We start from the raw sequence: 25,481 nt of genomic DNA on the forward strand, positions 1-25,481 counted from the left end.
GGTCCGATTTCAATATAACTTGGCACACAAGTAGACTACACTAAGATACAAAATTTAGTGCATCGGTTTTTGATTTCGATGGACGGTGTTGCCATGGTTACTAAAAATAGAAATTTCTGTGAAATTCCTTTAAAACGCTACTCCTCCTACAGTTTTGGTCCGATTTCAATATAACTTGGCACACAAGTAGACTACACTAAGATACATAATTTAGTGCATCGGTTTTTGATTTCGATGGACGGTGTTGCCATGGTTACTAAAAATAGAAATTTCTGTGAAATTCCTTTAAAACGCTACTCCTCCTACAGTTTTGGTCCGATTTCAATATAACTTGGCACACAAGTAGACTACACTAAGATACATAATTTAGTGCATCGGTTTTTGATTTCGATGGACGGTGTTGCCATGGTTACTAAAAATAGAAATTTCTGTGAAATTCCTTTAAAACGCTACTCCTGCTACAGTTTTAGTCTGCTTCTAATATAATTAGGCATACAAGAAGACTATACTAAGATACATAATTTATTGCATTGGTTTTTGAATTCGATGAACAGTGTTGCCATGGTTACATAAAATAGAAATTTCTGTGAAATTCCTTTAAAATGTTACTCCTCCTACAATTTTGGTCTGATTTCAATCTAATTTGGCACACAGTTAGAATACACTACAATACATAATATGTATTTCTGTTTTTTTTTATTTGGGTGAATGGTGTTGTCATGGTTACTAGAAATAGAAATTTCCATGAAATACTTTCAAAACGCTACTACTCCTAGTTTTCATTTGATTTCAATATAACTTGTCACAAAAGTAGACTACATTAAGATACATAATTCTATTTATTGTTGCATGTTGCAATGTTTCAAATCCAAGTGCTACTTTTCTTTTGTTATACAAACAGACCAGTAGAGCTACAGTCTCATCAGAGACTTCTGGTTTCAACTTTTCTGGCTGTTACCATGGCAACCAAGACACATAGCAACGAAATTTTATTTGATATATGTTTCTGGTGTCAAGTTGTAATAATGGGCAAAGTTTCATCAAAATCGGTGACCATGCGTGGCAAAGAAGTTTAAGTGGTTACAGAGAATCGCTATTAACTGAATCTTCCGTATTTATTAACGTCAAGTTCTCATTACTCACAAAAATCAATGAATTGAATTATATACATGTATTTTGATGAAATTTGCATTTATTGATATACGGAGCGAATTTAAAAAAAAAAAATGAACCAAAAAACAACAACAGCAACAACCCCCAAAGAAACCCTGTATGAAGAGTAGCATTATTCAAAATGTAGAATATTAAATAGGCGCTCCCCATGTAAAATTGTAAATGTCGAAATGATGGGTTTTTTTTTTGTTTTTGTTTTTGTTTTTTTGTACATAGGTCTAGCCCTCTATATTATAAAACCAACTGTTGATTATGATTTTATAGCATAGAGGGGTTGACCTATTTGTAAACATTTCGTCATTAATTATTTTTCAAATTACATGGGAGCGTCTATGGAGTATCAAGCATTTTCATTTTTCTTCCTCTCTCGATTTAATATAACATAAAATACTTAAAGACTGATAAGAAATGCAAAATCACATGACTTTTTGACACGTGTCCCGTAAAGACATTTTTTTCTTTGTAAAAAATGAAGAAAAAAAAAACGGTATATATTTATGTCACGTTTCTTAATATTGTCATTGTAAAAATTATAACACATACGATAAATGTTTTGATTTTTATAGTCTTTGACTAAATTTCCTAATATTATTTTGAGCATGCGCGCTCCTGTCGGTTACTCTGCGCTATTCAGTCCCATTGTTGTTTCACTTGAAAGCTTACATATGCCCCAGAAGATCCGGGAGCATAATGTTTTGTCCGTCTGTGTTCAAAGAAATGAGTATTTGGCTTCAACTTTGACCTGTACTAGTTAAACTCTTCAAAATTTGCCACGCATATCGACCTGATGTCCTTTCAAGTGTACTCAGATCAAAAAACCCTGTGTTCGCGATCGTCCGTTTGTTTGTGATTTATTTTTTTTTTAATAAATAACTAGTGGATCGGTTGTACTACAGAGTGTAGTTTCGACCTTTCTGACTTTTGTATTTACTGGAAGTTAAGTATAAATGCAAATGTCGGGTTGCTCTCTTTCGATCGATCGATCGCTCGACTAATATCTGACTATATCCAGGAAATAATTGTTTTTTACATCCTAATTTTGCCATACAGTATTTTGGGACATCAATGTTTAATACATACGCATTTTTTCATTCAGTTCCTTGTTTTCATCTTTTTTTTCAATTTACATTCATCTCTTCCGTCTTTGGATTCAAATAAACTGATATTTTATTTTTAATTTACTCCTTTTTTGTTTGGTTATTAGCTTTTCGAGAAATCAAAAAGAATTGAAACTCAATCTTAAACAGCAACTGTACAGGTGTACAAATGACATTTTTATTGTTGATGTAGGTCCAAAACGTTAGCATGTACATGTACCGTTTATCAAATGAATTTAATTGTGCAATTCTATCTTGCCGTGAATAGAAAACCCAATTGATGTACTCCAGGAGCGAAGCCTCATCACTCAAGGGAAAAAAGAAAAGAGTGCCAAAGATATACATGTATGATCCCCTTTTCTATTTGTTTCAAAACATCATCAACTGGCTTCAATAATATTTTTATAATTTGCCAAATTGAAATATTTCCACATAAGATATACAAAATACGAACCTTTCTGGGAACGGCTAGAAATTGCTGTCCTTTCTGTAGATGTATCAGAGATTCACTAGTATTGGAATCACCTGCTCAACATATCAGGAATAATTAATTACAGAGGTTATCTTAAAGTCTTACAGAGTTTCCCTTGTTTATTGCATAGAAATCTGCATCTTATGAAGGTTAGATCAGACAGATACATGTAATAATTCACAGCTCCACACTACAAAAACTTATTTGGAGATTTTAAGCATTGTGGATTAAGTTGATTGGGTTAGCGTGATCCGGTGTGACGTGGGTCTATAGCTAGATGTTTTACTGTGCGGGCAGAACAAGCAGGCTTGCGAAAAAAAATACCTGTCAACATTTGAAACCTAAATTTTAGTTTCATTTTATAGGGGTATAGACATAAATGCATTTCCAATACATTTATTCACAATTTTGATAATTTTCAAAGATTTAAACTGACATATAAATTATTCGTTTTCATCAATAACGTCGATTCTTCATGTTCTTCACAACCTTACAATAAACAAATAAGCTCTCTTATATCGGGTAGTATTCGAATTGCTAACACTGCACGCATCACTGAATATTAACTTAACATTACTATTAAATGCTGTTTATCAGTGTTTAAATACATGAAAAAACTCAATGCTTGCTAGATCTTTAACTTAAGAATGTTTTAATAGTTGCTACCTGAGGTATCCTCCGATTCTGACGTCACTGTGAGTCCGGGAATGTCATGAAATATGTCCGGTGAAACACGGGGTGACGACAGCACGGTAACAGAACCCGTCTCTAGTCCAGGTATCCCGGCAAACACCGCCTGTAATTCGCCATCTGATGGCAAATTATTTTCGCGCGAGATTTCAATACCGCTGAAAAATGAGAATATCAAATATTTATCTTCACATTATACACAAACAGGATGTAGGCACGTAGTATCAGGGGGGACCCGCCCTTTCGAGTTTGGACAATATTCCTTTTTTTGGCTTGTCAAAGTTTTCAGGTAAGTTGCCCCCCTTTCAAAAACGATACTACGTGCCTAGGATATCAGTTATTTCACATTCTGCATCTCAAGTTGTTCTTTACCTCCAGCTGCACTGTAAATCCATTTTTAAATCAGAACTTTTTTTCCCCAAAAATTAGTAGTCTAAGAATCTTCCATCACTTGGAATGCAATATCCCGAGCCCAAGACAAGTAACAACAGAATGACATATTTCAGTGAAGTCTCTATTTTGTAATCTGTTAACTCTCTGACATTTATAAATGACGATAAAAACCATAAAATCTTTTTCTCATATCAAGTGAAAAAAATTGAACCAATTTCAGTCTCGAGTTTATTAGAAATGTGACGTAAAAATCGACATATTTAAACAAAAACCAATCCCTTGTAGTGGGCATATGAATTACAGGTAAAACAGGCCGCCTTATCAATGTATATATTGAGCATCAGCCATCTGTGGTGTCATCAACAATGCTACCGAGTAATTTGAACCCTTCCATTGAGATATTTTACGCAATTTTATCGGTATTTTAATTATAAATATTACTTTTTCTAATAATTATCCCCTGTATAGATTATTATTCCCTCAAAACAAAGTTACAAAGGAGTATATATTGTAAACCAACTTTTATTCGCGTGCGAGAATTATTCGCGAGTTTTGCGACCTACTTTAACTCCCGAATATTAATCGACGCGAACCATTTATTTTGCTTTGTATTTGTAGAGAATGTTTCCTTAGTCGCGAATATTAATCATCGCGGATTGATTTCAAACTGACGAATCGCGAATAAAAGTTGACGCCAATAATAGTTAGTTTACAGTAATAGTTACTGGCCAATGTTTGCGTCCATCCATGTGTAATGTACGCGTGTTTGATTTACCTTAGTACACATGCGTATGCTGGTATTGTGAACACAGAAGAAAAAAGTATATAACTTGATTTTAAGTCCTCCTCCTGCTACAGAAGAACTAGAAATCCAGAAAACGAAGTTTAAATTTAAGGTCAAGGTCACGGTTAAAGAAATTGAAAGTTCTGTCCGTTATTCTGATTGTCTGTAACACTTTCGTTTCCGGATGATATTTTTAAAAGTCCTTATAAGCTTTTACAATGAAACTCTATATTCTAACTAAATATGACTTGAAAAAAAAATCAATTGATTTTGAGGTCAAAAGATCAATGGTCAAGGTCGCAAATTTAAATCTTGCATAAAATGATTTCCCAATGATAAGTGTAGTTCTTTTTAAGCTTTTCAAATGAAACCAAAGGTGATGACTTTTATTAGAAGGACCCCTATTTATTTTAAGGTGAAAGGTAAAGGGCACAAATTCGTATACTGTTTCAAATTGTTTTTGGCTAATATCTCAAATAAACTTTAGTCCATATGGAACATAAATTCCTTAAATTAGCTTGTTATTGCATTGACATTGACCTTGACTTGTTTGACATTGAATACATGTAAATAGGAAGTGTGTTTTCTCTATCACCTATAACCTCTATAACCTATTTTAGTTTGATAGGTCAACTGATTAACATATTGATTAACATATTGTGTCCGCAACACCGTAATGGAGTAACCGCTCCTATTATTTTGAGCTTTCATATATTGACCCTAAAATCTTGTTTGCTAGTTTCCCTGGTAACCGAAATGTACGAATGAAGCAAACTTACACATATCACATGCTGTTTCATGAACGTCGCACGCATTGGTAAATTTTCCATTTTTAGAACAGAAAAATGCAAACTCTCTAGTGAAAACTCTCTTACTACTCTTATGGGTGTACAGACTGAACCTAATATAAAATTAAGAATTCTTCACAATTTGATTATGATACAAAATCAATTGCAACACTAATATTTTGGCAATGGGAATCTTCCTAACCATTTTCACACGGCTTTATATTTTCCCGCTGTTCTCATTTCCAAACACAAATCTCATTCTTCTGTTTCTTACTTTTTAATCATACACTGGGCCTTTCATCTAACATATGAATGAATGTCAGAGATCATAAACCGATTCTAAACAAGTTTTTTTTTTTTCAAACATGACATAAATTAATTAAAGTCACCATGTTCTTGAAATTGAGATCGAAATGAAACTGTAACATCAGACCAAAAGTGTACAATTACCAACCTTGTATATCTTGAAATTATTCATAATAAAGGAACTTTTTATCTCTCCCAAGGAATGATGCATGCATTATTCAGTATAAGAACATACCTGTTCAATTCTGAGTAAAATTTTCTCTCGGATCTTGGTGTCCTTATTCCTGATGAGGTATCCATCCGCGCTTGATCAGAATCAATAGGGTTTGTTTCCGACAAGAAGTCTTTATCACGTAGCCCGTTAAATGAATGCGGTCTGTTTCCATGAAACTGGCTTTGTTCTCGTGACACAGTGTCATTCAAACTTTTAGACCTCGCAACACTTATGTCATTTTTTGCTGCATATGAAAAATTAACGTGATCATCGACATCAGTTTCTTCATTTTCAGTTTCAGCCATCTGAAGTCGAGGCCAGGAGTTCGGAGACCGTCGAAGATCTGGGAAAGCATTTTGAGATAAATTCCATTTTTTGTCAGAATTTGTCGCAGTTGATCCTGGATGGAAGTTCTCACGGCTAGAGATATTACTTTTGATTGAAAATCGCCGTCGAAAGTCATGGTACTTTTCATTAGCACAGTCCCTTTGAGTGAAGAGTGAACTTGATGACCTGGAGGTCATAAGCCGTGGTTTAACACGCGGGCTTTTATTGATGGTAGGTTGAGAATGACCATGGTTAATGTCCTCATTAAGGTTGTCTTGGACATCCCTTAACAAACTACCTTCAGGATTAGAAAAACGAGTAAACTGAGGGGACCCCCACTCGGTTCGGGACTGCCCCACGTTTGGAACACCTTCATCATTTTCCAAGTGTCCTTTCAAATTTCTTTGAGCATCATGGGGCCAACTGTTGCCAAGTAAATGCCGGGACGATTTTCTACTGACCTTTGATTTTCGTGGTGGGACAGGCGGTGGTTTGTCCTGCCCCTGTTCATTATTGAGGTCTGCACCATCCTCCCCCTGGCTTCTCTGTTCCTCTTTTTCTAGACATAGAAAAAGAAAATATAGAAATAACTCTTCTAACCGTAGAACATCACCAATCTCAAACATTTTTAATGTTAATCAATTCGCCTTTTAATAATAGGTACATCCTTGTTCAAACGTGCTTTTACTTGGCTTCAATGTATTGGAGCACAAGCACAATATGCAGTGCAGAGAAAATATAATTCAGAATAATGAAGACTCAGTCAGTCGCCGGAGATGCAAATGTATGTTAATGCCTAGGGGATAAAATTGCCTTATCTTCAAAAATAGTCTTGTAAAAATTCCATTTAGTGTGAAAGTCCATTTTCTTACATGAAGCACGTATATAAAGACAAAACCCCTAGCTTGCAATTTGCATTCAAAGAGTACAGGTAAAATATTTATCTGATGGTTCTACATATTTTTACAAAGGCCCAAGGGCCTTAAAGGTCACCTGAGTATAATGATTGATAGACCATTTTAGCCAGTCGGTCGGGAGAGGGCAAACAAACATTTTTTTTTAAATATGACCCAATCAAGGATCAACAAAATAGTTAGTCTAGTAATCTTCAGATACTCTGAAAGTAGATCTTTATACTTGAGTATATTTGTAAGTGCTATTACTATATCCCATTTGTTACCACATGTATATCACCAGATTTTAAGACAATATACAGCCTACTCCGGATATATTGAAATTCAGGGGACCATGCAAATTATTTCAATATATCCGTAATTCAATATAAGCGAAATCGTGAAGCCGCCATTTTTACAAGTTCAATCCCGATCTAAAATAAAGAAGAACAAACCCGAACAAATTAATTTTGTCATCGTTTATCTATAACAGTTAACAGATTACAAAGAATATGAGTCCTTGAAGTTTTAAATATTTTTTTTAAATCTGTTTCATTGAAAAGACAATCTTCGATTCACCCCTCATTATTATTCCCCGATCGCATTTATTTACGTTTTGGAGAAAATTCACAGACTTGAACAGTTACATGTAAGCTGGTAAGTACTGCTGAATGCTGCTTGTATTTCATCGTAAGTGTACTCGGGTTAATCCCTTAGTTATTTCGAATTTAGGCATATGAATTAATTAACAGTACGTATTTAATTTCAAAGTTATGTTTTTTACCTAGATCTGTGGGGATTAGTATATTACGTTTAGCTGTTTAGCCTCAATATGTCCGTATTATATATGCGGACGCAAAAAATGGAACAGTGAAGAATTTTATTTCGTAAGAACATGCAGTATTAAAACACAAATGTTGAAAACTAAATTATTCACACCTTTGTATATCAACTGCTCAATCAGGCATAATTACTGTCACCAACCGTAACGACAGCCGCCAGGGAGTACTTCAATATAACCGTTATTAAAACAACTCATTATCACCTGTGGGGACCGATCAGTGGCTTCAATATAAGCGAAATTTCAATATAACCGATTTCAATATAACCGTTATTTTAATGCAAAGAATATGAGAGGCAAAATCTGGGGATTTATTTCTAATTCAAAATAAGCGGAATTTCAAAATAAGCGAGTTCAATATAAGTGGAGTAAGCTGTAGCTTCAGTATATCCTTTTAATCCAATGGCATGTTCTATTGAACTTTCTCTAGTACAGACACTTAACCGTACTTCAACGTCAAACTACAGCTATGTTACAACGCGAAATATAATAACAACGCACAATGTAATGAACCGGGATTATTGCACTTTGCATTATTACATTTTGCGTCAAGATCAACGCAGAATGTAATAACGCAAAATGTAAAAACAGACTTTTTAGGATTACTACATTTTGCGTTATTACATTTTGCGTCGAGATCAACGCAAAATGTAATAACACCATTTTTGGATTATTACATTTTGCGTTGTTACATTTTGCGTCGAGATTAAGCAACATGCAAAAACGCAAAATGTAATAACATACTTTTTGGTCAGTCAGGTTAAGAATAATTTGCAATTGAGTAGTGGATGAAGAAAATAACCAGAAAGAAAATAAAACAAAAGGGAAAATAAACATACACAAATTCTTACCTTAGATCTGATTTCATCATATATTGATTTCATTAGCCATTTAAAATCAGTTGGTATTCAAATCATAGGTGTTGCAGATTAGAAACGTGCGTGCGCACATGTGTGCGTGTGTGTGTGTGTGGGGGGGGGGGGTATTTCCTTGATCAGTGTATCAGTTTGCTTTTTTTCTTTTTGATAGGCACATGCATAAAATTTAGAAAAGAAATCTATTTATTTTTACTGGCAGATGTAAATATAGCGGGAAGGGGTTTCTTGACAGGTAAGATTTCATACTGTTTTACAAATCATGTGCATTGCAAACCAGCAAAAATAAAATTCTCTCTCTCTCTCTCTCTCTCTCTCTCTCTCTCTCTCTCTCTCTCTCGTTCTCTTCAAATAATGAAATAGATAGTTTCTGCATGCCCATAAAAATACAATGATGCATAAAAATACAATGATCAACATACGAAGTAACCCCTACCCCCCCCCCCCCGCTTCTCCTCGCCAGACACACACACATGCACTTCTAATTTGCTAAACAATGTATACATGCACGTCGTACATGCATATCAAGAGATTTTAAGTTTATAAATAGACATGTCAATCAAAGTTAAGTTAATGTTTTATAGGTATTCAATAAAAATGTTAGAAACAGAGTTTAAAAAATATACAATTATATTTAGTAATGTCCGTAAAAGCCTCTCCTACATCTCCTTTTGCTCATCATAACCAAGCACTATATCTGCTTAATACTCAGAAGCAGAGAAAAGGAAGTTAAAAGAAATAATGCATACATGTATTTCATTATATGATCAATAGATCCCTGCCCTAACACCAAAACCCTTAAATTAACCCAGGGGCCTTGAATTCCACAATTTTTTAAGAGAAACCCTTGCCCATCATAGCCATGTACTAGTTTTTCTGCTTATTAGCAAAGAGCAGAGTAGCTTGCAGTTTCCCAATGTGATCAAAACAGCCCAATTTTAACACTAAAACCTCTGCCCAAGGAACCATGAATTTCACAATTTTGGAAGAGGCAGACTTGCTCATCATAACCATGCACTTACTTTGTTTGCAAGCATAAAGGGCGAGATAAGAAGATTTTTAATGAATTTAATTTATGCATTTTCACTATATGATCAAGAGAATCCTGCCCTCACATCAGAACCCCTGATCCAGGGGCCATGAATTTTGAATTCACAATTTTAGTAGATGACACGTTGCTTATTATGCTAACTGTTTTACTATTTCAAAATTTGATGTTCATTTTTTTTTTTAAAGAAAATTGCATTAATGTTGATGGTTATAGCCCCACCCCTCAGGCTTCAGGGAGGCAGAGATCTTGAAATGCACAAATTAGTTTTTCCATTTACCCCTAAATCCATATACAAAAATTGGTTACAATTGGTTCATGTAGTCGTTCAAGAGAAGAAGCTGAAAATGTTCACTAGTTTACGACGCTCGTGCACACGACGACGGACGAAAACGGATAGCAATAGGTCACTTAATTGACTCAGTCACTCAGATGACCTAAAAATTGCTGCGCTTATAGTATGGTATACATGTAAATTAAATAAATTCATTTGTTGTTACAAGAAACCTTGACCTTGGGTTCATTATGACTGTTTTACAAACAAATCCACTTGAATCATCACTGTACACAAGTTAGATGTTGAACATTCCAAAGCGTCATGATTCTGTTGTATTGCATTATCTTTGTTTATTGGCAGTTTACATACTTGACATTTTTTTTATAGTACTATATCATAAAACCTTGCAGATTTTATAAACGAAAGGTATTTAAAAAAAAACTGACATTTACTGGAAATCTTGCTTCTTTAAAACATTAATGATACCAAATTACTAATACGGCGCAGGAAGAAATTGCCTACCCGTATGTGGCAAGAGTTCCCATCGAATTTTGCCAAAAGTTACGGAAACACGTCTGGTTAGTCTCGTTTTCCTTCCAAATTTCCCCAGAAGCGAAGATTCACTATTTCTGCGCTGCATATTAATATCGGATGACATGATGAAAAATACGTCCACGTTTTACATAAAATTTACATGACAGACATTGGGGGTAATAAAAACCTTAGATAAACTTTCTGGTTATTTCAAATAAAAATATTCGAAGATTTCTTCACAAAACTTCTTAACAAGAGAATTAAGTTAAGTTGTTTTCTTTCTCTCCAATACACCCTTTTCCCATATAGGTCTATAGACTTAGAATTTACAAGTACCCGTAGTTTATTTTAAAACATACAATGAATAAGGGAAAATATTGTTATTAGAATATCGTAAATGAAAACAAACCTTTTAGTGACCGCATTAGGATCCGTTCGTATAATCGCCAGTCACACAGAATGTAAAGCCATTCGTGGAACACGGAGAATTTAAGTTTAGAGAAAATAAACAAATTTCAAATTGCATTTATAGCTGCTTTGTATTGTTAAACGAGATTTAAGGAAGCAGGCTATACTTAACGTGAATTTTTTTTTCCCTAATTCTCTATCATTCAACTTGCATAATGCCTCTATGGTTGCATGTTTGAACATAAAAGCAGGATTTTGACGCTAATTAAAAATGTATGATAAAATTACATAATTTTCCACATCATTAATCTTATAAATGGCATTCTTTTAGATTTATTTATTCAAATTATAAGGTATATCAAACTGTATGAAAATATAATTAATGAAAATTAATCGGTTTAGATAGTCCCATAACGATCTGATGAACCCCCAAACCGTTCTCTAGACGAACTCTTGTTCCCTCTAATACACAACAATTGTACAACAGATAAAACACTCGATCTTGAAATCGTCAAGACAAATATTTATCCTTTAAGTATACAATACACATTTAGGAAATTAGTGGCGAGCGACTCGCTGAGGTATAAGACCCGCGCCACTGCGATCCTGATAGACGTTGGATGTTTTCATTTTGGCGACAGAAAGGGAAGAAATTTTTATTTCGGAATTGAAATGTAAAATTTCCCTAAATCTACCATGAGAAAATGAACAAATATTTTCTTCCAATACAATGGCGACAAAGCCTTTAATTACCTTATCACAAGTCGAGGTTTTGAAAAGCTTTTTTTTTTTTTAAATATAAACCATAAGGTCTAATTTTGTACGATTTTGTAAGTAACTAAAAACATGTTGCATTTGTATTTTCATTCAATATTTTAAATAAAGTATTCTGAAAAAAGGTTAGAAGAAAGAAATTATTATTAGGACAAAACATGTATGAGTGGATCTAAGTTTTCTCCTTCCGAAAGGGAGTGGTGTATGAATTCATGTAAAAACCAAAAAGTGGCATAGGTGCTGTTAAAAAACTGAGAACTAAATATGAAAATTTAAAACGATATATCGTGAACTTGATCTACTTTTGACACTGCTGTATAAACATTTCCCACAGGGACTAAAAAATCAGACAGTTTTATATAGCAACTCTTTAAAAACAAATCAAAACAAAACAAAACAAAACAAAAAAAAAAAAAAAAACAATAAAACAAAACAAAACAAAAAAACTATTGTTGTGATTTGATCAGACTCCCCAAAAATGTTGGGAGTTAAGGATAAATAACACAAACTTTTTTTCAGAAATCGGCAATATTTTTCAAAGATTTATATTCAAATGGGTAATCTGAATAATGTTTACCGTGTAAAGTGGGTGAATTTTGTAAGATTTTGTCACAATGTTAAAATTATGTGCAAAATTTTGTATCGAATTATAAAGAAATCAAAAGAAAGTCGCATATTTTAGCACCAAAGAAAACTTAGAACGTGTATGCTTGTTTCCATTTATTATTTATAAAACCAATATCATATTGTTTGAGCATAAAGTAAGAGTAGTTGTAAATTAATTATTTGATCTGTATATATAAAATCAATACATGCAGAAGGTTTGGGTAATTACATGTATTTGTACAAAAATTCAAACATACTGATGGTCCGATAGAACCACAAAGTGCTTCGAGCTATAGAAAAAATGAAAATATAAAATAATTTTGTTCACTCTAAACATAATTTTACAGTTTCATCTACAAGCATACTTATTCTTAATTGTACACAGTGTGAAAAAATATTTTTCTGGGCCCAAAAAATTCACAAAAGAATTAATCAACTTTATGTACATGTAGATGAAAAAAAATGTTGCAAACTTGGCATATCTCGACTTACTTTTAAGATTTCCCCATTTTAACTGTAGCCATTTTTGAGCATTAATTAACCTTTCTCTTTCCCAATCAAGCACCTGCTCGCCATTCCTCGTCATTATTAGTTTTCCCCCAATGTTCCTGCTGCAGGGATGCCTTTTGTAGAACTTAACTACTTCTAAAAGGCAACCACTTGACACCTTAAGCGCTTTAAAATGTGACAATATTGATCACAATTCCGTCAACACAATGTCTGAACTATCATCTAAGCACCCGGAGTTCCCAGGCCTTTTAAGGTAATCCTATTACACTAACGAACGAGGGTCATTTCTGGCTATAGTCTAGAAAGATCCTCAACATATTTCATTGGAATAACTGCAAATTATTGAGTATGTCGTTAATTATGACATGCCGTATGTTTCTTTCCACTTTGTGTTTTCTAGCTCAGGTTCCTATGGGAATCAGGAAACCAAATTTCGAAACGCAGTCAGAACTGATTACTTACCGAAACAAATCGAATTATGTTGTCTCACAAAGGAAAATATTAGAAACCTTTTTCACAGAATACATGGCATCCATATATATATTGCTGTCTACCACATATTAATACACCCAGAGGCATGAGCTTTGCTGCAATGAGCTCTTTAAAGAGTAGGCCCATTTGCCATCAAGTTCGCCTGAGTATCATGGGTTTTTTCACATACTATGTACTAGATGAAGAACATTTATTAAATCGCTTAAAAGTCACATATAAATTCTTTATGTTGTTTGGTTACAAGCTTACATGTACGATCATCACAAAAATATCTTTCCTCCGGAAATCTTGACCTTGTCACGATATGCGCTTGCCATGAGTATTTCTACCGTCAGTAGAGGGGTTTTGATCTATTACTAAAATATGATCTCAAGAAAAATATTATGGAAAGCCATAAGGGACCCCCATGTCATGTTCTATATATTTATTGCCATCCTGACCGGCCAGGATTGATTTACAATGAAATATATAAAACATGACATGGGGGTCCCCTATGGCTTTCCATAGAATATCATACTTCTTCCTCCAATGGTAGAAGGATAAAACGTTTTATCCTTCTGCCCTCCAATGTCCACGCCCCACGACTTAGTCCGAATGACCTTGTATCATTATCGTTATTTATTTTACCAACCTTTGTAGTGAGTATGAATACCTAACATTTCTCTGTTTCTTGGTTACCATGGTTATACCTAGTGAAAGTTCATAAAAAAGGTTTTTACGTTTATGTATCGAAATCACGCAAACAGTTTCCTGCTAACTAGATGTCCAGAAGTAAAGAAATTTTTCAGATACATAATGTGTTAAATGTTACATAATCAACCCTGAGACCAAGGTGAATACCACAAATTTGTTAGACGGTTCGTTGACTTGTTCATTGTGATCATATGCCATGCATATTGTTCATGTCCTCTGGTAAAAAAGGCAATTCATATATGTATTATACAGATAGAATATATTTGAAATACTGTATATGATTAAGTAGGCCCTGTATAGAGACGTGAATCCTATCTTCAGGGGTCATTTATCTAAAATTTGAAGAAGGTACACAAAGTTTGTCGGGTTAAGTATGAAGACTGCATTAATTTTGATTAATTTTATTAAAGAAATTTCAATAGGCACGTGTCTCTTGAAAATAAAGACTAATTAAGGAACTAACTCGCATTAATTATGGAACTTGTATTTCTTGCTGTTACTGAATTCTTTCAACAATTTCCTTTTCGTATACTTGTAAAAATGTGCCAGAAAGAATGTAACCTAAATGGCTACAATCAATTAATTAAATACCTTCCCGATAAATATGCATATTTTGTAATTTTCTATCAATGTCTCCGATATCACAGACGATGTTGCTTAATATATCGGCGATTACACGTGCCTCTGATGTAATCCAGGTGCAGAACATTTATCGTTTTCAGTATGCAATTGTAGGACGCGTGCAAGGAATAGTTGGCAGTTATTTATCTTATATATACTTAAATAAAGTTTTCAGTATCTTTATGATCAACAAATATCTCTAGCTCAATCTGCGATATGTCTTTATTATTTGAAATGAAATAAAAACTTTCCGGAATATTTGCTGTTAAAGAGATGTGTATTTAAACAAAATACCTTAGAATCTTAAACTTTTAGGACATTTATTACTGCTACATATCAAATATTTTTAAACGTTTAAGAAATATAACATTGCCCAATCGATCTTTCCGAAATCAGTGAAAGAAAAAATCTAATTTATATGTACCCGTATAAAAACTATTTCCAAACTCTCTCTCTCTCTCTCTCTCTCTCTCTCTCTCTCTCTCTCTCTCACCTTCCTCCAGAGCCGACTCGGATATTGTCCTGACACGGGGATAAAATAACTTCCCATACAAGCGTCTGACAGAATCGCCGTCCAGGCCACCTTCCTCCGATTTACGCCTGTTTATCATTGGATCCGCCTCGTCTGTCCCATCTCTTCGAGACTGAAAATACAGGCATGGAGCGCTATTCTGTTTTCGCAAAAATCGCGATCTAGCGAGATCCATTTCTCAGAACTTATCGTGATCCCCAATATCGAAAGATAATTAGTGTCACAGAAAAGGTGGTCATTTTATTGTCTCTCTGTTTCTGAGGTACCGAAAGCGCCAATAACTTTCAATCCCTTCGTGAAAGATTTCAATCAAATTCACTAGTCCAAAAAACCAACCAGGTCCCAGGAGAAACACTCGTCAGGCTCCAGGCGTCATTTTATAGGTCTTACTGCTGTTATATTCATTTCCTAAAAGCTTTCGCGTTCTATACACAGCATTTAAAATTGAATTTTTCTAACATTTACACATCGTCAATAATTCACTTAAATATATGAATAAATTCTCGATCCGTATCTATTCAGCATTTTATATGGCGGATCCAATCACATTACGCTCCTGATAAATTAGATCCCTTATTTGTTTTCTCACAGAGCCGTACACTTTGGTAATAATGTCAAATTTGTTCAAGTCCACAGAAAACTATACCACCCTCCTTATGTGCAAAATAATAAAATCAGGGGGGAAATGTTTCCCTCTAACACAGGCCGAATTAACACGACAATAGTCCATTGATCGCACAGAAAGCTACAAATTAGATAAATGCGGCTTTCTACGGATAAAATGCAATCTAGCGGATTGACTTCTATTGTCAGTGAAATTGAGAAGTAGATATTCAACACTCGGCTTTTGCGGGACTCGAATAGTCGTTTATTAAGCTTCTGTAATAAGGAATGATCTGCAAAAAGGCACTGATGCAGTAGAGATTAAATTTCGTATGAACACTTATGAATTTAGTATAAAATCTCTCCCCCTGGGTGAGATTCCGTAACATTTCAAAATAAATAACCATAAGTGAATTTGTTTGCTTAAGAAATCTGGTATTTGAATTGTTGCCGAATATCCTTGAATTTTATTTGTACACATTTGGAGTTTCTTTTTGAGAGATAAATAAATATTGGCTGATCATTTTAAGGACTAGCCGACTTTTCCAGAGCGATAATTAACCCAATTAAAAGCTAACAACTCGGACTTTTTCACACATATTTGCCGATGGTACAAAAACACAAAATATTTCCACATCCAAAGCACCCTTTCCTAAATCCCCGTGCTTATAAGTAGATCTAACACGTAATGCACTTTATCAAGTCATTGTCCATATATCAGACGGCGCTAAAAGGGGTTTTAAAACCAAAAATGTAATTCCCTTGTTCGGACAAAGAGTTCAGGGGTGACATAGCATAAAATAAACTATTTCAAACAAACTCAATTTAGACCGATAACATTCCATCGGATGAGAACCACAAACTAGAGCTAAATTGCTTAATTTTCCATAAAAGTTTTATCGCCTTGATAAACAGGACTTGATTATCATCAAAGTATTCATTACATTTTGTTTTTAATATCAACAAGATACTATGCGCTTGTAAAAAAGGTATTTGTTAGTAAACATCTATAATGGGATTTTTCTTTTGATAATAGTGCACTGCCCTATGCGAATAGGGTTGATCTAGTAGATTTCATGTCGATAACATCTTTGTTAATTGTTTATAGTGAAGTGATAGTTTGATTTTACCAGTAATTTCCAAGCTGTAAAAAGAAAATGCAGAAATCGTGGATAAAGAAATGAAGCCGAAAAGTTGAGATGAATTTGAGATGCTACAGGTTACAAAATGATCGTAACAATTGAAAAATGATTTAAACCTCATCCTCTATATTAAGTTTCTTAAAACGCCACACTAAGCTTAAAATCTATTTTTTGGAGTGGGGTTGGGATAGGATCATGCAGTCACAATGAAAGAGATTAAGTGAAAGAGAAAACCCATAACTCCACAATTACCCTCCATATAATCCTGGTACATCAATCTATTAGAACGTGGCAGGGTATTGATTTTGTACTTACATGTTTATACTTATCATTATTTTTTGGATCCGCCCACAAATACATTGCCTATACAAGAAAAGCGGGGGACGGAGAGGGGTTAATTTTACATGTAATCATGCTCAGCATCAAATTGAAAAATTGTAAACGACATTAACCATTGAGAAAAAACTTTCTGTGTTTTAATACACATAAGTCACAATAATATATAAAGTTTATTATATATATTATTTCATAAATAAATATGCATATACTGTAATACAGGACAAAAGCATTATAATTTTATAAGATCAATTTTCAATTGCTCTACATTTTTCATAAATCTAATGATGTATCTGGGGAGGTCGAAAAAAAAAGACAAATAAATTCACTAAAGTAGATTGCATAAAGGATATGTTGACCAATTTGAAGCATTGATTTGAGTGGGGATATCCTAGAGCCCTTTCAGAAATATTGAAAATACAATCATATATGTAAAGCACAGTGTCGCTCTTTTGTAAAGCATTGCAGACTGAGGAAAATCGGATTTCCCTATCGGGATTACTTTGTATTCAATTTCATTGGACAGTCGTGCATGGAATGGGATTATATTTGATTTTTGACGGAGAAAAGGAAGTTCACTCACATAAATAATTAAAGGTTCTAGTCTGGTACTGAGCAAGAGTCCACGCGCTGAGATACTCATGCAAGATATACTTTTACAGAAATCCTCAAAGTTAAATTAAAACCACTGAATACAAATAAAGAAGGCAAATGTTGCATTTGTCCATTCAAAGCAGCTTCTTTCATATTTCATATGAAAATCAATTTTACTAGATACATGTGTTACGTGACAGTAATGTATATACATGTACATTGTACGGGACTGAATGCATTATTGATTAATGTGCTAATAAAACCAGATAATTAAAAATTCTTTAAGAAAAATCCTTTTTTTATTTCCTTAGCGTTGCATTTAATTTATTATCATATATATTTCACAATTTCAAGTACAAGACTTAACTACAATAATACATATGCAATGCTTTACGTTGATAAAATTAAAACATGAATGTGGATATGACAGAGGCAAACTCTATCCTGAAGGAAAACAAAACTCTATAGCCGAAAAAGACTGGGACTATACATGCACACGCGATGAAACCAGTTTGTAAACAATTTCATTTATGACATTTTCTCTTAAAATTGTGAATATAATGAATTTTGTACGAGATGTACATTGAGAAGGCGATTATGCTCCTCACTTGACTTTTAGGCATCTGTAAGAAATCTTATGCTGTTTGGGGATTGTTAATTTAGGTAGAATTTCAAAAACAATTCACTCATGCGTAAAAGTACAGGGAATTAATATATACATAGAATGATGGACTCTTATTTGAATTACATTTTAAATTTACAACCAATATTACATTTATATCTTTTAAAAGACAAGTTCCTTACGTTTGTAGCATTCTTAATACATGTGCAGACTTCTAGGAGAAAAAAGACAAACATTCTACTTGTATCAAAACACTGATTTGGAATTCTCAATTTCTATACTTAGACTTCAACTTAAGCAAGTTTAAAATAACCAAGGAAAACAGCATTTTCAAAACAGCTTTTATAATTTTACTAAAAACTAGAACCGGTATGCGTTTTCATTTCAGTTAATTAAAAAAAATCACTTTTATAGCGCAAGTTTTAGCATATCTGAACACGAAAACAAATTAAGAATGAGGCTTAACTAGAATTTGTCTATGTATATTTTGTCTACCTGTCCTTATCAGTGCGTCTCCTAGTAAACTTTTCATATTTTTGACCGAATTGAACAAGCTTTTCCCCTTCATGAAGTGGATAAAGGCGAGAGCCTGTCCACTTTTCTAAAGAGAATAATTTTTGACCATCCGATCGAATTCCTATCAAACTTGGCACAATGCATAATTGGGTAAAGGGGATTTGAAGGGTCACGTCTCTCCAAAGGAAAGATGATCAAGAATTTAAAAAAAAAGTTGGATAAGCAGTCGAAAATATTCTTTTAAAGATTAACAGGACTAGAAAAAAAAACTACTAGTAATGTGCAAACTTTCCAATAAAATGTAGTTCAAGACTGTTCATATCATGCATATGGTCCAATGGGGAAGTTACAGCAAAATTCGTAGTAATACTTTGCTTAGTATTAGCCTGCTTTTGATAATCAAGATTAGTTCTATTTGTCTTTGCAAGTTATTCAATGTCCTTTCAAGTATTTTTATGATAGGAACAATAAAACATGGCTGACAATCTTTCAGATATGCAGGAGCCAAAGTTTAGAATGAGTTTCCAGAGGAAATTAGAAATGTTTCAACCTTTAATCAATTCAAAGCTCTAATTAATAACTGGAGATTCCTGTACACATGTAGGCGCGGCTCCAGCAGGTTTTATTGCTGTTATATGCTTAATAAAGTTTCTATATCCTTGACATATAGTATATGACGTATACCACATGTCTGCTTTATATTTCAATATACGTAAACTCATCATTTTAGTATATCATTTAGAAAACAGTCTTGTTGCTACCATTGTTTTATTGTATATTGCATGTGTATATGTATTCATATCTTACATGTTTTAAAAACAATGTCGGTCAAAAGTTCTACAGAGCCTATTGTTTTCTGGTTTTTTTTTTTTTTTTTTTTTTTTTTTTTTTTTTTTTTGTGATAACCGAATTTGAATAAATTTCCTGAACACATTGTAATGCAATACGAAACAGTTAATTTTTGTTTTTCCTGGTATTCAAGTTTAATAAGCGTGTTGTGGTGCCACACTTTCGATGTCTTTAGTCAGCGATTGGAATGCAATTATTTATGGCATATTGTAATTGTTGTTTATGTGCCCTTCAAACTTCTAGGTCAAGTCATAAAGTCAAAAATATATACCTGTCGGAAAAGTGCTGTCATAGGTTATGTATACATGTGAAATATGAAAGCCATATCTTCTCTCATTCAAAAATTCTTGCCCATAAAAATGAACAAAAAACTGTAGGTAAAACTTTAATGTTAACGTCACAAGTTCAAAAACCAGAGTACATTCAGATAGGTCTTGAAAAGAATAATATAAATGTTTAGTCTTCTCTCATCAAAAGTTATCAGCAATGTTAAAATTTCTAAAAGAGAAAAAAAAGTCAAACTTCAAGGTCAAAGTCATGGGGTTAAAAATCATAGTACATTTAGAAACCTCTTGTCACAGGTAATGCATGTGTCAAAAATGAATGCCCTCTTCTCTCCTTCGAATGTTAACAGCAATTATAAAATTTTTGAAAATTAGGTCAAACTTGAAGGACAAGGTCAGGGTCAAATATCATAGCATATTCGAAAACCTCTTGTTCCAGGTAAATCACTTGTCAAATATGAACACCCCATCTTCTCTCATTCAAAAGTTATCACCAGTGTTAATATGTTTGAAAATAAGTGCAAACTTTAAGGTCACAGGGTCAAAAATCATAATATATTTGGAAAGGTTTTGACACAGGTAATGTACATGTAAAATATGAAAAACCTATCTCTTCTCGTTCAAAAATTAGAAACAAGGTAAAAGTAATGTTAAAATTTTTGAAAAGTAGTTGAAACTTCAAGGTCACAGGGTCAAAAATCATAGTATATTTGGAAAGGTTTTGGCACAGGTAATATACATGTGAAATATGAGAAAAAACATGGTTTATATTCACGACTAAGTTTCTTGACTAATAATAGTTTTCCCCTCTTTGCAATTTCAGAAAAGGGCCATGATTCCGCTGACAAAGTTCTAAAGTAAGACGCGGTTAGGCAACTTATGTCATAAAATACATATTTATCATTAAAGCCACTCAAAAGGAAAGGATAAAAAACAAAAATCTCTTATATTAATATTCAGATTTAAATCGATATTTGTATTTTGATGTTCCTTTCCTTTTACATGTAAGTACATGTATATACAAACCATAAGGATACCTCCTTATAATAATTGTGACTAATTGTGTCTCCGCTGATTTGTTGTAAATTGCGTTCAACATTTGGTAAATGAAAATTTCTATTCAATATAAGAAAACATATGCAATCTTCGTTTTTATTGGCCCTGTGACTAATGAGTGTAAGATTTTGAAATGACCTCACCCTATTTTTGAATAATGGACACCTGAAACGGAGTTTATATGTCCAAATTTAAAACCCTTTACTCAAGAATATCTCGAGTCAAGATTCAATGGTTCTGGAGAAGAAAATTTAAGTTTACAGAACACAATCATACATATAAACACCGTATAGTGCTCGATAAAAAAGACTCAAAAGAACATTTGGCTCAGATGAGATAAAATATATGAGATAATAAATGCACTTTGATATTGCAAATATTGAGGTACATGTATAAGTACCTCTAAGAGTTGGGAAAGGAGAGAGATAAAGAAAAAAGGGTTTGCTATTATTGGATTACGTTAGGTGATAAGTGTATGTCGTTGGAATCTACCATTTAGTATGCTTGGCAAGAATTCTCACAGTTCGTTATTGCATTCATTCTAGTACTTCCAAACACATTGCCAACGACCTATTTTTGTTTTGAGAACCAAGAACGAAGAAAGATTTCGACAAAATGATCAGATAAATTTCAAAATGTCATGTTTCTAGATTTCCGTGTTTCTATAACAATTTTATCGATAGTACAATGTATGGACATTTAGAGGGCTGTTTTGTCTTATATTGGGTCACAATGAGCTGTGTTGCAACCACTGTTGAAATAACGACCACTATTGAAATAATTATTTCAATAGTGGTTGAGAGTGCATTTCAAAACCAGACACAGCTTGTAACCACTATTGAAATAACGACCACTATTGAAATAATTATTTCAATAGTGGTTGAGATGCATTTCAAAACCAAACACAGCTTGTAACCACTATTGGAATAATGTTCACTATGGAAATAATTATTTCAATAGTGGTTGAGGGTGCATTTCAGAACCAGACACAGCTTGTTACCACTATTGAAATAACGGCCACTATTGAAATAATTTTTTCAATAGTGGTTCAGAGTGCATTTCAGAACCAGACACAGCTTTTTACCACTATTGAAATAATTATTTCAATAGTGATTGAGAGTGCATTTCAAAACCCAACATAGGTTGCAACCACTATTGAAATAACGTTCACTATTGAAATAAAGATTTCAATAGTGATTGAAATAATGATTTCAATAGTGATTGGAATCATTATTTCAATAGTTGCTGACAATGATTTCAATATAAAAACCAAATTGCAACCCTCATTGAAATAACCCCAATATTGGAAAAAATATAAGGAGAAATTCTTCATTATGTTTTCCAACATAATAAAATTAATTTATTGAGTTTAAATTTGATATGTAATTTTATGTTTCAATTTCTGTCCAGAAATACTATTAATACACGGATATCTGTGATTTAACTGATCTAGTAATTTTAAGTAATTTTGTTATATAATTTCCATTTTTGTTATTAATTGGGGAAAGTAAAAGATTATAAATACGGATAGTTGTAGAAATTAGAATATCTACATTAAAAAGAAGAAAGAAGACATCTATTGATATCTAATATGTGTACAAACTTTCTGATGAAAAAAAAAGATTAATTTTAATCAAAAGGATATAGAATAGAAGTAAATTTTCGCTTATATTCTTGGGCTTTCCCACACTACTAATATGGACAGTAAATCAAACGTTTCCTGTCAATACATTAAAATCAACTATTTGGGAAAACTAAGTATAAGTGTTATAACATCAGAGGTCGTTATTTCAATAGTGGTTACACGTACAAAAACCACTATTGAAATAATTATTTCAGTAGTGACCGTTATTTCAATAGTGATGACAACATGGTTTAGGCTTTGAAATGCTCTTTTAACCACTATTGAAATAATTGCTTCAATAGTGAACGTTATTTCAATAGTGGTTACAAGCTGTGTTTGGTTTTGAAATGCACTCTCAACCACTATTGAAATAATTATTTCAATAGTGAACATTATTTCAATAGTGGTTACAAGCTGTGTTTGGTTTTGAAATGCATTCTCAACCACTATTGAAATAATTATTTCAATAGTGGTCGTTATTTCAATAGTGGTTGCAACAGAGCTGTCAAACAGTGACGAATGCTCTAGTGCAGCAATCCCACCAAAGTGTTAGCAATGGAAAAGTAAGGTGTATTCATACTACGTTTTTTTTTTTTTTTTTTTTTTTTTTTTTTTTTTTTGTTTCTTTTTTTTTTTTAATACAATTTGTACACCTTGTTGTTTGTCTGCTACCACCTCAAAGTCCATATTATCAGTACAAATGTCCTTCACATGTATTCAAACTTTACATGTCAAAAGGTCAAGGTGGGTCAGACACTAAGGGGACATTATATTAAACAGGCACCATAGACTGTAATAAAATGATCCACTTCTGCTCTTAATAAAATGAAGAAGTGGTAGTGAAACAGTGATTCCCCCGTATGGCAGCTCATGACGAAGGTTTCTCAAATGTAAGTCAAACTCCCAAGGTCAAGGTAAACAAAATCAGAATTGTTGGTACCCAAGGGAGGGTCTTGTCAAAAGGAAAACACATGTGAAATATGAAAGCCCTAGAACTAACTGTTCAAATGTTATTGCCAAGGTTTAACTTTTCAAAAGTAGGTCAAACTTTAAGGTTAAGGTCAAAATTGTTGGTGTCCAAGGGAAGGACTTGTCTCAAGGAATATACCTGTGGAACACGAAAGCCCTAGCACCAACTGTTCAAAAGTTATGGTCAGGTTAAAGTTTTTCAAAGGTAGATCAAATCAAAGGTCAAGGTCAATGGGTCAAAATTGTCGGTGCCCAAGGGAAGGTCTTTTCACAAAGAATACACAAGTGAAAATTAAAAAGTTATGGCCAAGGTTAAAGTTTTCAAAAGTAGGTCAAACTCAAAGGTCAAGGTCAAAATTGTTGGTATCCAAGGGAAGGTTTTGTCAAAGAGAAATCACATGTGAAATATGAAAGCCCTAGTACCAACCGTTCAAAAGTTATGGCCAAGGTTATAGTTTTTGTAAAGTGGGTCAAACTCCAAGGTCAAAGTCAAGAGGTCAAAAATATTTATATTACAAGGAATACACATGTGAAGTACGAAAGCCCTAGCACCAGTCATTCAAAAGTTATGGCCAATGTTAAAGTGTGTTAAAATTATGCAAAAGTGGGTCAAACTCTAAGGTCAAGAGATCAAATATGTTTGCATCCAAAGAAAGGTCTTGTCACAAGGAATTCACATGTAAAATATGAAAGCAATAGCTCCAACCAATCAAAAGTTATGGCCAAGGTTAAAGTTTTTGAGGACAAACAGACAGACAGCTAGACAGACAGACAGGAAGACGGACGGACAGACATGGCAAACACTATATGCCATCGAATCTTCGATTATGTGGGCATAAAAACTAAATATTTAGTTTAGTTCATTCATAATTAGCCTTTGAAATATTGCTAATCGATACAAATAAATCATACAAGAAACATTTTTCTCAAAAACCTGTGTACAACTGTCTGATTTTTTTTAAAATGACTAATTATATAAGTAGTACGCTGTGCACAAACTGATATTTCGCACACCCTATAGCTTTCCTTAGATAGTGTTCACATGGAAGCAAGAATCAAAAGAAGTTAGCTTCAGCATCTTTAAAAATAGAATGGAAAAAGATAGGAGTATGCATTTTGTGATTTGATTTTTTTCTTAATTTTAATAAATGAAAGGAACAATTGATTTAAAAAGGCACGCTTGTTTATACCCATGACGTCATGGGAATTCTCGCAAACTACAAACAACGCGTTCGATATCGATACTTACTATTTAGTGCCTTAGACTTCCATATCTTGGATTTAACTTTGGCATTAACAACTTGTACCCACTTCAACATTCCTGAGAGGTTGTGATACAGGTCCTGCTGGTCATGAGAATATTAATGTTACAGAAAACTCCGACAAATGTCGACAAAATACACATAAACGAAACAATCTGTTTGAGAGGCTTCAGACTTTAATGAGGATGTCGTACAAGAAATCATCATCTGAGAGCGGAAGTTCCTCTTGTGACATATCACTCTCAAATCTCATTGATAAAAGTACTCCGATACGAA

At 33.4% G+C, this 25,481-nt stretch overlaps 1 protein-coding gene across 3 annotated transcripts in view; it reads right to left on the bottom strand.

Moving 5' to 3' along the window:
• LOC133187464 (uncharacterized) overlaps positions 1-25,481 on the bottom strand; it is a 38,876-nt gene extending 13,395 nt beyond the window's left edge. The window contains exons 1-4 of one of the 3 annotated variants that reach the window (XM_061322850.1): positions 25,193-25,481; positions 5,939-6,803; positions 3,409-3,590; positions 2,725-2,798 (exon numbers count right to left, since the gene is read on the bottom strand). In XM_061322850.1, the coding sequence (XP_061178834.1) occupies positions 2,725-2,798; positions 3,409-3,590; positions 5,939-6,803; positions 25,193-25,262 (1,191 nt within the window). In that variant the 5' untranslated portion in view covers positions 25,263-25,481. Of the gene's footprint in view, positions 1-2,724; positions 2,799-3,408; positions 3,591-5,938; positions 6,804-15,309; positions 15,524-25,192 lie in introns of those variants that run through there. The other 2 variants (XM_061322849.1, XM_061322848.1) reach the window with 2 other exon arrangements.

Source organism: Saccostrea echinata, unplaced genomic scaffold (assembly GCF_033153115.1).
Source record: "Saccostrea echinata isolate AGI-Se365-2 ecotype Australia unplaced genomic scaffold, CSIRO_AGI_Sech_v1 ptg000015l, whole genome shotgun sequence".
NCBI lineage: Eukaryota > Metazoa > Mollusca > Bivalvia > Ostreida > Ostreidae > Saccostrea > Saccostrea echinata.